This window comes from Balaenoptera acutorostrata, chromosome 19 (assembly GCF_949987535.1).
Source record: "Balaenoptera acutorostrata chromosome 19, mBalAcu1.1, whole genome shotgun sequence".
NCBI classification, from domain to species: domain Eukaryota; kingdom Metazoa; phylum Chordata; class Mammalia; order Artiodactyla; family Balaenopteridae; genus Balaenoptera; species Balaenoptera acutorostrata.
In genome coordinates this window covers 19,297,470-19,310,639 of record NC_080082.1, presented here as the reverse complement: position 1 = coordinate 19,310,639, position 13,170 = coordinate 19,297,470, and the positions used below count along the sequence as shown (strand labels likewise).

Genomic DNA, 13,170 nt, shown 5'->3' with positions numbered 1-13,170 from the left:
GTGCCAACGTTCCCCCACAGATTACGTATCCTTCTGATAATACCCCATTATCTCTTGAGGTATTTATACAAATATTTCCAGAGATGGAAGAAAAGTCAATAAAATGCAAAGCCGCAAAAGCCATAGTTATGGACAAAGGAAGAACAAAGCTTTCTTCCTTAAACTAATTTGACCTATTAACATTATCATACCTTCAATGCATCTTCTCTTATCACTCTGAGGGGTAAAAAACAAACAAACAAACAAAAAAAACCCTGCGGCAAAGTCAAATACACAGTGAAAATTAGTTTTATCAAGCTAGCAACAAACTGACTTCGATGATTAGAATCAGGGACCATCTTTTAAAAATCACACACTTCTTTTCCCCATATTACAAACACTTATGTCTTTTGGGGGAGTACTTTTTTTTTCATTGCTAATCCTTACTACTAATGGGTTCTAGTATTACTATAGAAATCACATATTTGAATTTTCCCAACAAATAAAAATAACAGATCCGATCCAGACCAATCATTCCATAGGAAAGGTATAGAACAACCAGGTGGTAAGAGAAAGTCTCTCACAATAGAATCTTTAGCTGTAAAATGGTGGGGGTCAGGTGGGTGTCTACCAATAGAACTGTCTGCTGAAAATTTTCAGCTCTTGGTACAGATAAATTCTCTAAACTCCTAGTCCAAAAGCAGTAACTTTTTCACATTTTCTGTAAAATGGATGGCCTTAAAACTCTTGTTCCCTGGTGTAGCTTTTCAGAAGGAAATGAGTTTCCTTATCAAGAATGTATCTAGGGGCTTCCCTGGTGGCGCAGTGGTTGAGAACCCGCCTGCCAATGCAGGTGACACGGGTTAGATCCCTGGTCCGGGAAGATCCCACATGCCGCCGAGCAACTAAGCCCGTGCGCCACAACTACTGAGCCTGAGCTCTAGAGCCCACGAGCCACAACTACTGAACCCGCGTGCCACAACTACTGAAGCCTGTGCGCCATGCTCCGCAACAAGAGAAGCCACCACAATGAGAAGCCCGCCTACCACAACGAAGAGGAGCCCCTGCTCTCTGCAACTAGAGAAAGCCCGCGTCCAGCTACGAAGACCCAACGGCAGCCAAAAATAAATAAATAAGAATGTATCTAGATTCCCTGACTACCATCTTCTCCATATCTCTCCACATCACAATAATGCATTAAGTGTCTTTTCTAATTTAAATAGTTGTTCCGTTCAACTGAAGGTCACAGACTCAGGGGTCTTCCTTCTGAGACCTTTGTGCCCCATAGCTTACAAAGGTCCTCTGCGCCCTGTGCGACCAGTTTCTGGATACTAAAAGCCACCTACTTCCTTCCTCGTGTGTCTTGCCCTCAGCATGACACTGTGGGAACAATGAACATAAATAAGGTTTATAACCTTCCTTGGTGTCTATCCAAGGCAGCTTTAAACTTTTCTACTCCTGTCTTGTTCTTTAGATGCTGCTGTAAACTCTTCACACCACCATTCACAAGTCCTGATCTCCCGGCCCCCTCTTCCTCCCTCACCATTCATCTGATAATGCCTTGAGAATACTTCACCTCACCTTTTGTCTTCGCAAGTCCATCTGTTTCCTTCTTGAGCTTCAAAGGTAGGTCAGGCCCAGGGAGATCTGGCCAGTGGACACTCCGGGACTGGCAGAGCCACCGCACCTTCTGGAGTGTCCCTTCTCCCACCTGCCACCTGAACGCTCTTTTCTTAAAGATTTATCCCCCAAAAGTACCATCTCACTCTGAAGGACGATGGACCAGCTACCCCACAAGCCCTTTGTCTGAGGTTCCCATACCTCACATTCTTATCCACAAAGCGTCGGTCCTCACACAGGTAGGGGGTTCTGCTCGGCACAGGGCGGGGGAGCCTAGGTTTTCGCGTCCAGTAAAGGGATGGGTTATGGCCGAGGTCCTTCCAGGAGCCAAAATTCTAAAATTCTACGACCAAACTTGCAGGTCCTATTTCTGAGGCGGGAGGACGAACTCTGGGGCGACCCCCGAACTCCGAGCCCGCGCTGGCTGTTAGAACGGCCCCCTCCAGCCCCAGCTCTGCATATCCCCGCCTCCGACCTCGGGCGCCGGGCCGCGGAGGAGGCCCGGCAGGCGCCCGCTCGCCGCCGCGCCATGCCCTTCTTCATCCTCACCCGCCGTCGCCGGCCGCCTCTCACCTGGCAAGCTGGCATGCCCCGCCCTGCGCCGCACCGGAGACCAAGGGTCTGGACGGGTCTCGGCGGCCACCAGCCCTCCTTGAGGGAGGCTGGCGGGGTCGCACGGGCCCCGGAATCTAGCGCGCCGCCACCGGGAACGCGCCGCCTGGTTTCTAAGGAACCGGGGTCTGGAAAGGGAGGGGCGGGACGGCGGGAGGTCTGCGCATGCTCCCTGACGGGGGTGGACCAGCGCAGGGAGGGGACGTGGCCGAGAGCTGCGCATGCTCGCTGGTTGGGGGCGGAGGTTAAGCAGTCTGGCTGGAAGCCCTGGTCATTCGTTTCCGGCGGTGGAGGCAGCAGGCGGAGAGGTTTCCCAGCCTAGGCTTCTTTCCGGTCCGTTGCCCAGCAGCAAGAGCGAGGAGGTTCTGAGTAGTGTGGTGGGCGTTGGTTGTCCCAGAAAAAGGGAAGGTCTGCTGCTGGATAACGATGTATCTTTGCAGAACGACAGTTCTCTCGAATTCGCCGGACTTCGCGGCTTTCTGACTCCTAATGACTCGCTTTTTCGTGCCTGTCTGGGGTCCTCTTCTGGATGTTCTTTGGTTGTTCCTTACATGTCAGTGCTTTTCAAGACTGTGACCTCAGTCCTCCTCATCTCTTTACTGGAACCTATTTTCCCCCAAATAAATACCACTTTGTAACGGGACTACCCTTTGTTTCACCAAACTGTCCGCTAGAGCAGCGAAATAAACCTGTAAGCCTTAGTGTAAAACAGGCTATGTTGGAAATGTGTCTGGAGGGAAATGAATTTACTGTGGCTTTACTTATAGAACCAGGACATTTGTGCTTAATCTAATACTCCACTCTTCCCTGTACACTAGTTTTTCCCTGAGAGTCCTGTAAAATGCCCCTGAGGGAAGCACTCTGTAGTAATTAAGTTTGGAAAATGCTGGGTTAAGCTACACATCTTAACACAGGATTTTTAGAACTTTCAATTAGTGGGTGATGTTCACTGTGAGCATCCATGACAGCTTTCATTATTTACTGGGTCACAGAACCCTTTTCCAGTTCCAGGAAACATGTCTCTCTGAGATAGATCTATATGCTCTCCAGCAAACCTCCTCACTCCAGTGACTTTTAGCCACCACCCATTCCCTTCTGTTCCCTGTATTATCTTGTGGATAATATATCCCTATATTATCCATCCTTTCACCCCAACAAAAAGCCTGCAGTTGCCTTGTCTCTTGCTACCCCGATCTCCCTCACATCCGGTCACTCATCCTGTGGTGCTAACATCCCCTAAATATTTCTCAAACCTGCCTTCTTGTGTTTGGCCTTGTCCTTCTAGATGGTTTCTTTGCTTCTAGTCTTGTCTCCAGGTGGACAGCAGCATAATCTATTTTATGCCTCCTCTGCATAAAACCCTGGTGCCTTCGGAGCAGAGGAGGCAGCTTGAGGCAGGAGCAGGCCAGTCACACTAGGGGGCATCCTCATGGAGGCAGGGTGGTCATATGTACTGTGTCCCTAGGTGCCAAGCCCTGCCCTATGCATGCTGTAATCCTCTGTCACCATAGGGAAGCAGGACTAACATGTTAAGAATGGGGAAAATGAAGCTGAGAAAGGTTAATTTTCTGGGGTCACCCAAACTGGGATTTTGAGCATGAGCTCTTTTTCCTCAGACTGAAAGGAAGCTAACCTTAATACCCCTCAGAAGAGTTCTGACCAGTGTTTGGAGCGAGCATATTTAGAATGCATTAAAATCTTACTTTGAGGAGAAGTCCTATGGCCCACCTTTTTGTATTTGCTACTTTTTCTTTGTCTCAGATGAAAGCTGTTTCGTGGGAGAGAATCAAAGCTTTAAGTATCTATGCTCTTTGGGGTCTTGCAAAAGTCTTGAGAATCCTTGAGACACCAGGGGCCTAGGCACTCGACAAGTAGACTGGGAAGGGGCCAAGCCCTCCCGGATGGCTGTGTCACACTAAGGGTGCCAATCCCAGTAAGACTCACAACAGAGACCAGACACTCGTGACTACTCATGGATGTGTATTTTAATAAAAATAATTCTGTCAAAATACAACAGGAGTTTTTTCATCTCTCAAGTACAATTTAATAGGATGTTTTGTGTTAGAATTCTCTCTAAACCCTCCCACACCCACAAGTTTCATGCTAATGCCAAGTATCAAATTGCGAGGACAAAGGCAGAACCAGTGTGCACAACTGTGGAGGACGTCTGTGTCGGCTGTAGTTACTAATGGAGGAAAACCCAATGCAAAGAGGCGGCGCCTGAGGCAGCCAGAGTCCACAATCTGGCCACAGGTCCGTGTGCACGGGGCTGGTGGTCAAGTAGGGCTCTCCTGCCCAGCTGCCACACAGTGTGCATACCTGAGTTGTGAGCGACCAAAGGAACTTTCAGCTCTGACAGGTCTCTGCCTCATCTTCTTTGTGCTTGCTTAAGGGGTAGGAAGGTGCTGGGAGGCTGGGCAGTCCCCGCTTCTCCATCTCTTGGTGTCCCTGTTCTGCCGGCCGACACCCAGCCACAGACCCATGTAGGTGAGGAACAGGGGTTCTGGCTTTCTTTGCGTGTCCGCCAGTTCCTGCTCTGGAAGGAGCGACCATTTGGTGAAGCAAGAGGAAAAGGTAAGTAGGGAAGGCTGCTCCCCCAGGGCTGAACAACCCAACAGAGCCAGGTCTTCTTCCTGCCTCCTTGGTTCAAGTTCAGCTCTTCACCGAGACTCCTCCCAGGTGCCTTCCCCACTCTCGGCTCCCGGAAGCAGGCTGGCAGGACTGGGTGTGCATAAGGGGCTCCTCGGGCTGGCAGGCAGGCCTGGACTATCAGCAAGACAGTGGGCTCAAGCAGCTTGAGTTTGGTCCTCTCCACGGCTTGTGGGGCAAAGGCTTATGTCCCAAAGTTATGCTGTCCAACTGGGACAGAAAGCCCCTCTGGAGAGGAACAGAGTAAACAACTTGGACTCAGCTGAAACAGTGAGATAAGGCACAGAAAATGGGGAGGTGGCCATGGGTACTGAGTGTGAGGCAGGCGGACACCCAACCCCAAGCAGCACACAGCTGTCCTGAGCCCTCCTGGGCCGCTCAGCTGCTCTACAACCCAAGCCCAGGCACCCATCCCCATCCCTGACACACCCCTGAAGGTACCAGCTGCGCAGACACTGCTGGAGGCCTCGCCAGCCTAACCCCTCACCCGCCATTCAGCTTTAGGACTAAACAGTGTTGTCCAATCCTCAGGGATGAGGTTAGTCCCAGTTCTGCCCTAATTTGTTGTGTGACTTTGGCCAAGTCACTTAATCTCCTGGGCCTGTTTCCTTATCTATAAAAAGAGAGGATTGTTGGAGTAGATGTTCTCTGAACTTCATTCCAGTTGCAAAAGCCTCTGGTTTTAATTCCCAATCCTGCTTGCTTCTGACCATTTTAAGAGCCTGATGTTTCCAACTTCCTGGTTTGGGAGCTAGGCATCCCCCGGTTTGCACAGGATGAATTTCCTTTACAGACAGGACAACACCTCCCTGATGGGTTGCGGTCTCTGGGATGCCAGCTGGGGCCCTAGTAGGGACCAAGAAAAAAGCAGCAGCCTACAGGATCATGTCCCAGGGCAGAATTCTGGGAGAGCACAGGGCCACTGGGCCCATCACTAGCAGTTAGTACAACTCAATCATTTCTCTTGTTGTCCAGCTGTAGGCCCAGCGAGTCCTGGTGGGCACTGAATATCTCAGGCCACACCAACCATTCCTGAATCCACTGATGGAGAGCAGGAGCTTGGCCAGCCCAGATCCAGGCAGGGACTGGAAGCTCGACTTCTGACCCTGCCCCTTTGCAGGGGCTGCCTGGGCACTCCCTCCCACTGTGAGGCCGATGGGGAAATCCCAGCCCATCCTGGTGCTCCTCTGGTAGGCCTCTTCCCTTTCTTCCTCCTGGGCAGTCTGTCCTCTCCACAGATGGCCGGCCTAAGTCCTGGCAGCATCGTAACCCTTCCTCTCCTGATTCCCTGATGGCAGTACCGGGACTATTTTTGACCCACTAGCTGTGAGGATCCGTCTGACATGGACGGTGGGACGTTTGTAAAGCCCATGAGGTCCTTTCCTCTGGCCAGCAAATATTCTTAACAGTCTTTCCTAAGAGTGGCCGGGGCCAAACTGCAAAGGAGCTGCCTGGCACAGCTACAGTGAGGCCTGGCCTAGGGGGTCAAGGGTTCCATCCACTCCAGCGACTGACTGGCAGCCCAAAAATCTGTCTCCACAAGGTCCTGGCTTTTCAACAGAAAGCATCAATTCCATCAGAGCTGTGCAGAGACGGTGAAGATCCAGGCAGGAAGAAGGCAGCCCCTGTATTCAAGGGTCTCTGTCCTGGGTATGGAGACTTCCTCCCCGCAGCCTGATACTCAGCAGCTCTCGGGTCAAAGGCAGGTAATTTCCAGGCAATCAATTTAGAGTAAATGAATTATTTGGCCATCTTACCAACAAAGGTAGGCAGGATGTTGAAAAGGGAAGAGAGAGAGAGGCAAGGCAGGCAGTGAGAGGCAGGGTAGAATGGTAGATAGCGTGCTAGCCAAGGACCCTCTAACTCCCTTGCTCTGCTGTGTAGCCCCGGGCCAATTCATCTCTTCTCTGGACCCTTGGCCCTGCAGTTCTCTGCTCAGTTCAGCTCTCAGGGGCCTAGGCACCCACACCTCTCAGATGCTGCAAACCAGCTTAGCCTGACCTGCCCACTATGTGGCCCCCAAAGCCTACTGGGCTTCCCTAGGCTGCAGCTGGGCCTGTGGCTCAACAAAGGGGAAGCCTGAAATAAACGAATCACTTGGCTGAGGTGACAGAGATGATTCTTTTTTAATGAGTTGGACTCAAAAACATATGGTGTCTGGACAGCTTCACCCAAGAGGTGCTGGACCACTAACACTACGATAAATACTGTGTCTTTTTTTAATATATATATTTATATATATATATATATATATATATAAAATCTCATTTTTTTTTACTTATGAAAATAATAAGCTATCACCAACTTGGATAGGCTTCACCACTAAATTAGCAGAAACCAGCTCAGCACAAACTCTCCAGAGATAAATACTGGTGGCTCAGTCAGGAGGGGAAAAAAAAAAGATTAAAAAACCCCAACCTCTCCTCAAAACAAACCCCTTCTTTCAAAATAGAAGTAACCAGACAATACTGTGTCATAGGCCGCTGCACATGAAGGGGGGAGAGAGAGAGACTGAGGGTGGGAGAAAAAGAAAGGAAGGAAGGGAAGGAAGGAAGGAAGGAAGGAAGGAAAGGAACGGGGGAGGCCAGGCAGGAGGAGTGGACTCTGCCCGTGGCTTCCAGGTCCCTGCACCAGGTGCCGATGGAGGGCAGGGCTGCTCCAGCCCTGGGGCCGAGGGAGGGCCAGGTGGGGCCAGACAGTGTGGTCAGCTAGTGCAAGTAGTCGTCGACTCTGGCAAAGGAGCAAGATCCCAGGCCCGCTCGGGCCATGAGCCGTAGACATTCAGATGCCTGGCCCAAGGCAAGCATCAGAGGGGGCTGCTTTGGCAGGTTCTGAGACTCTGTGGAGAAGAGACAAGGCCTGGTCACTACCCTGCTCAGGGCTAAGCCCAGGTCAAAGTTCCCTTGGGAGCAGAAGGTTGGGGGAGTGGACAGAATCTCTTGGAACAGAGCGTTCATGTGTCTCTGTGTGAGTGTGTCCCAGCCACCAGGCCATGGCCCTGCCTGTGAATCTCAGCTTTCTTTAGAGCAATGAGCTAGCCAAGGCCCAGGGTCATAGTCTAGGGCCCATCATGATCTAGCCAGCCAACTCAGTTGGGCAGAGGGAGGTCAGGGTTTAGGATCAGCTATGGGAGCCCAAGAGTCCTATGGGTCACCAGAGAGCCTCTGGGCAGAGCTCACTGCCCAGATTTGGATAAACATCAGCAATTTCTAGGGAGGGGTGAAGGGGCCAACCTAGGTACTCATAGGCCAGCTTCTGTTTTTGTTAGATCCACTTACCTAAAATGGCGCTGTTGAGGGCAGCGCATACAGGCTCCCTCTGGATGGGGTCAAGCTGCTGGCCAACTGGGCAGCTCCAGGGGTCTGAGTACGCAAGCAGGCTAAAGGCATCCTAAAGGACAGGGCATTCTTGAGAGGACTGTGGCACGCACCACGCACCCCCTCCTCCATGGCTCCAGGGGGATACAGTGCCCTGTGTGATGCCCACGGAGAGCACAACATACCCCGACTGAAGGGTCAGGTAGGGCTGTGTCCTCCCCAGAACCTAGAGAGGGTGGGGTGTACCCTGAATGTCCTGTTCCCCTCTGTAGACTTGACTAGAGCCCACACTGTCCTGTTGCTGCTGCCTGCCCCCAGTGCCCTCCCAGTCACCCTGCCCCACCACCAAATGGGGGCCCATTCTGTATGAGGGCCTGGCTTGTTCTGTACCTGCAGCATCTCCGTGTGGGCCAAATTCTTGCCATATTCCCGGCCCAGCTGCTCACTCAGTGCCTGCAACTCACGGCCAAACAGGATAATCCTTTCTGTGGCCGCCTGATTGCCCCCGCAGAGCTGCCGCCGAGGATGCCCATCATCTGCACCCAGAGCCCAGCAGAGAACACATCAGGAGGGATAAAGAGAGAAAGGGAGGACTAGGGTGGGGACCCCAAAGAGAACACGACAAGAAGGACCTTGGCTGGGGGTAGGGTGGGGTGGTGCAGCTTCTGCTAGAGGCAAGTGAGGGCGGAGAGGAGCAGGTGGACCATCCAGAGCTGAGCTCTTCTTCGTCCACCTAGCCCATGGTCTAGGAGTCAGACAGGACTCAAAGCTTGCCCTCTTCCCACCCTCTGCAAGATGCAAGGGTGTTCATAAGGTGTCTGCTCTCACCAACTCCCTCCAGCCACAAACGCTGGGAACTTGTTCTGGGCAGCAGGCTGAGGCCTTCCAACCTCAAGCACCGATTCATGATTGGCTAAGGAGGCAGTGGACCAGATCTGGATAGAGCTTCTCAAGCCACCAAAGCCTGCCCATCCCAACCCCCACAGAGGGGAGAGGGCACCGGGACTGAGCAATGCCGCCTGTGGAACACCATGCGGGGGCATGGCCTTACCCATGCTGGACTCATCCGTCTGCAGGTCCTCATGCTTGTAGGCACCATTGACAATGCGTGTGGACATGCTCTCCAGCACACCATTGGGGTAATGTTCCGCCTCCATCTCCATCTCACTGTCGCTGTGGAGAAGGGTTGAGGTGGGAGTTAGCGAAGGGGATGTGACTGGAGCAGCCTGGTTGGGCCTCCATTTAGGTTTTAGCCGCAGTATGCAGTGAGTAAACTGAGGTCCCCAAAGGGCATGAAGGACAGCTCCCAGGTTTCCCAGGCTCTAACACTTGGGCCCTACTGTGACACCAGCCATCCCAGAGGCTTGTTACCTCACTCCCACTCTGGTCCCCATGCTGCCTCCGTGACCGTCCCCACCCTGGCCCTCCTCTGAGTTGGCACACCCCTTCTATACACCCCCTGACCCCCAGTGACCAGGGCAGGTAAGTCCTGATAGGCATCTCTGGGAGCCAAACCCAGGTCATCCCTGTGGCATGCTGGAGGGCTACTGAAAGCCACCTACAGTCTGCAACCTAAAAACCCTGCCTGCCCAACCTGGCTGACCACAAGCTAAGCCCAGTAAAAGCTCCTTTAGTATACACCCTGGGGGTTCTGAGAGGCCTGGTATCCTTGGAGGCAACCACATTCTCAGTGTCAGTGCCTCTGGAGAAAGACAGGGCCAAGGAAAGTGGCAGCTGAATCAAGAGTTGGACCAGAAGCTGGAGCCAATGCCAGGCCTGGTGGGTCAGCAGCTACTATTCCAGGCACAGACCTGGGATGGAGGTGGGGGGTAAAGGGCAGGGTGGCGCTCAAAGGACAGGCTGCAGTGGGCGCACAGCAGAAGGCAGGAGGAAGAAGCAGAGCAGAACAGGCACCTGGTCTCCTGGTTACTGGTACTGCTGTGGGGCTGGGACTTGGTGGAATCTGTTGAGTTGGACTCGGAGTAATTGACTGAGGATGGAGATGAGGAGGATGAGGACGACGACGAGGAAGAGGAGGAGCTGGGCGGAGGGTATTTACTGTGGTTCTGTTTGCTCTTGGTGGAAGCGACGCCATTGCTGCAGCTGGGACTATCTGCTCCTAAAAGCCGGGGGACAGTCAGAAGAGGAGGGGCAGCTTGCCATCAAGCAGGGCCCCAGGAATAACTACAGTGATCCCATTTCCCTTCCCCCAATCCAGCAGCAAGCCCTGAGCCCATCCCAGGGAAGGGTGTATGGGTGGCCTTGCTTCTCCACACCAGTTCTTCCCAGAGCCCTCTGGAGAGTGGCTGACCTGTGTTGTGCATGTGGGAACTAGTGGGGCCGTGTCGGGGGCTGAGGCTTGGGGAGCCAGGGTAGCTGTCCTGGGACTTGGGGCTTCGGGAGCTCAAGCTGCGGACCTCACTGTCAGTCCCATTCACCATCTCCACAAACTGTCGGCACCTGCAGAAGGAGCAGAGCAGCAACGCTCTGGGCTTGGTCCGGGTTGTGTATGCCCACCACCAGCTGGGCTGTGGGGGACCTGACGGTGCCCCAAACTTACTTGAGCATGAAGAGCAGGTTGGGGTTGTGCTCCAGCAGCCCTGGGTAGAAGCGCTGTGTGGTCTCAATGGCCTCACCCACACGGCCCTCCAGCACCAGCTTCTGGATCTCTGTAGAGAGCAAGAATGCGGCAGTGAGTGAGGGGCCGCAGACCTTCCTCACAGCCACACGTCTACACACTGCCAGCCCCAAGCACGGACCAGCTGACAGTCAGGTGGGCTGGTTCAGAGTGGCAAGCCCACTGAGATGCTCACAGAAGAGGCTGAAGAAACAACCTGGCCATCCAGCCCCACAATAGATCCTGGTTTCTGTCAAGTGTCAGGTAGTCCTCAAAGAATAAGAGGGGAAAATGAAGCGGGGTGCTCTTAGCCCAGAGGCAGCAGGTTGAGTTTGGAGGCCTGCTCCTATGGAGTACAGGTTGCCAGGGACCCGGGCGGGGGAAGAGGTCCTGGCTGTGGGAGCATAATCTAGGGATGGGCACCCGGGCAGCTTCGTGGCCTGAGAGGCTCCTCTTCAGACAGACTTCTCTCCTCAGGCTTCACAGGGGGTTGGCATGGGAGCTCATGGATTCTGGGCCAGGGCCCATGTCTCGGCGGTCTTCAGGGGCTGCGGCGTGCCCCCTGCTGAGAGAGGAGGTCATCCTCCTCACACTGGCAGCTCTGACGTTGACACCTCTCAGGCCATCGGCATCGTGCTCTTGCCCTGGGGCCTGGTGCGTCTTGCTGGGAGCGACTTCTGGGTAGATCCCAAGTCTGGGATCCCTTTCCGACTGTCTGGCTGGGCGTGGCTTCTCTGGGAGACACAGACACATGCACATACACAGAGACGACAGGCTCAGAGTGACGCAAGCAGGCACACACAGACACACGTGTCCACACACACCTACTCTCCCTCACTCTCCTCTCCTCTTCCTATCTCCTTTCTGGGCTGTTTCCTCTTTCCCAGCACCCTCCTTCCACAAAAGAGCCCCAAACACGCAGTATGCAGGCTAGTATGAACACCAGGAAAGCGTCCTTTGGCTCTTTCTTTGTCTGTCTGCAAAGCCCAGGACCAGAGGCGGGAAGCAGAGAGAGGTCTACCACAGTGGCCACGGAGCATCAGCCTTCCCCATGTCTGACTGCTTCAGTCCCCTCTCCGCCCAGGGGCAGGCAGAACTACTAAGGTTGAGTAAATGGTGGCAAAGGCAGGGCACTGAACTGGTAAGATGCAAACACACTCTTTCTAGAAGACCGTGAACAGGAGGCTGAGTGGAATCCAGGATGCAGGAGAAAGGAAAAAAGCATGGAGGAAGATCCAGCCATACCAGGCCCCAGCCTGTGCCAGGCCACCAGAGTATGCACTAGGGAGGCTGCACCGAGACATTCCCATGCTGCTGGACTGTCCTTCTGGACAGTGTGGCCTTGAAAGAGGGACAGAAGAAGGGCCTGGGGCTGGGCTGTGGGCTGGTCTTCTGGTGAGGACCTGAGCTGAACAGACTCCTGACAGGTTACCCAAGGCTGCCATGAGCCAGAGAGCAGAATTAGGGACAGGTGAGAGAGGGAGGGAGAGGGGAGAGGAGAATCAACCTTACTTTGTCTGTTCTTTATGGACGCTTGTTCTTCCTGAATCGGGGTTTCAGTCATTCGGGCAAAAGCCGTGGCCGTGGCACAATACCCATGATGCACCAGGTAAGATGAGACCATGCTAGAAAAAAAGGAAACGCTCAAGGTGACACTTAAGAACTGCATTTCTCACCAACCCCCTGATGGGACAGACTATCTCCCTGTTAGGTTTTCCCTAAACATATCTTAAAAGGTGCAACCTCCACAGAATAACAAAGGGGCTGAAACAAAATGAAAACATCCCCCAGTGCTCATGCAGTCAGGCAGGAGAGGGGCAGGTCACCACATCTGTCCTCACAGCTTGGAGGAGTGGCTGCAGTTTCTCTGGGATATACTGCCCACAGGCGGGCAAGTATGGTAACAAAAGTACATACAGAGGCACATACCATCTCCTTATAGAAGCGGCTGCCTCCTGTGACCTGCAGCAAACCCAGAGACTGCCGAGAGTCTCTATGAGGGCTTCCTGGATGGGCAGCCAGCCAAGCAGTCTGGCAGCTGCCCAGTGATGATGCATGCCATGTGCGTACCTTCTACAGACACAGGAGCTCCTCTGCAGGTGCCCCACGCGCCCGGCAGAAGCATTCCAGCTCAGGTGAACCTGGCCCTCAGGAGTGTTGGCTCTAGACGGTGATGGGGAGCTAACCCATGACCCAAGTTACTCCACGATACACAACAAATTAAGGGCCCAAGAAGCCAAGGTTTCAGGCAGTAACATGGCCAACGGGAACACAATCTTTGGGAGATGGCCCTGAGAAGCCTGATGCCCAGAAACCATTTAAGCCCACCCAAAGCTGGCTAAGCAGCTGCACACGTAGAGTCCTCATATCTGATGT

General features: G+C 53.3%; 2 protein-coding genes across 6 annotated transcripts in view; both read right to left on the bottom strand.

The window, feature by feature from the left end:
• The window catches only part of GFOD2 (Gfo/Idh/MocA-like oxidoreductase domain containing 2), a 38,734-nt gene extending 36,375 nt beyond the window's left edge, over positions 1–2,359 (bottom strand). The window contains exon 1 of one of the 4 annotated variants that reach the window (XM_007198136.2): positions 2,173–2,359. The gene's annotated coding sequence lies outside the window, so the exon portion shown is untranslated. Of the gene's footprint in view, positions 1–1,560; positions 1,686–1,800; positions 2,042–2,172 lie in introns of those variants that run through there. The other 3 variants (XM_007198132.2, XM_007198133.3, XM_007198134.3) reach the window with 3 other exon arrangements.
• A 1,819-nt stretch (positions 2,360–4,178) lies between these two features.
• The window catches only part of RANBP10 (RAN binding protein 10), a 68,858-nt gene continuing 59,866 nt past the window's right edge, over positions 4,179–13,170 (bottom strand). For both annotated transcript variants that reach the window (XM_007198139.3, XM_057534398.1), the window contains 8 exons: positions 12,307–12,419; positions 10,738–10,846; positions 10,489–10,637; positions 10,092–10,296; positions 9,229–9,350; positions 8,568–8,713; positions 8,139–8,250; positions 4,179–7,699 (listed from right to left, as the gene is read on the bottom strand). In XM_007198139.3, coding sequence (XP_007198201.1) covers positions 7,569–7,699; positions 8,139–8,250; positions 8,568–8,713; positions 9,229–9,350; positions 10,092–10,296; positions 10,489–10,637; positions 10,738–10,846; positions 12,307–12,419 — 1,087 coding nt within the window. In that variant the 3' untranslated portion in view covers positions 4,179–7,568. The remainder of the gene's footprint in view (positions 7,700–8,138; positions 8,251–8,567; positions 8,714–9,228; positions 9,351–10,091; positions 10,297–10,488; positions 10,638–10,737; positions 10,847–12,306; positions 12,420–13,170) is intronic.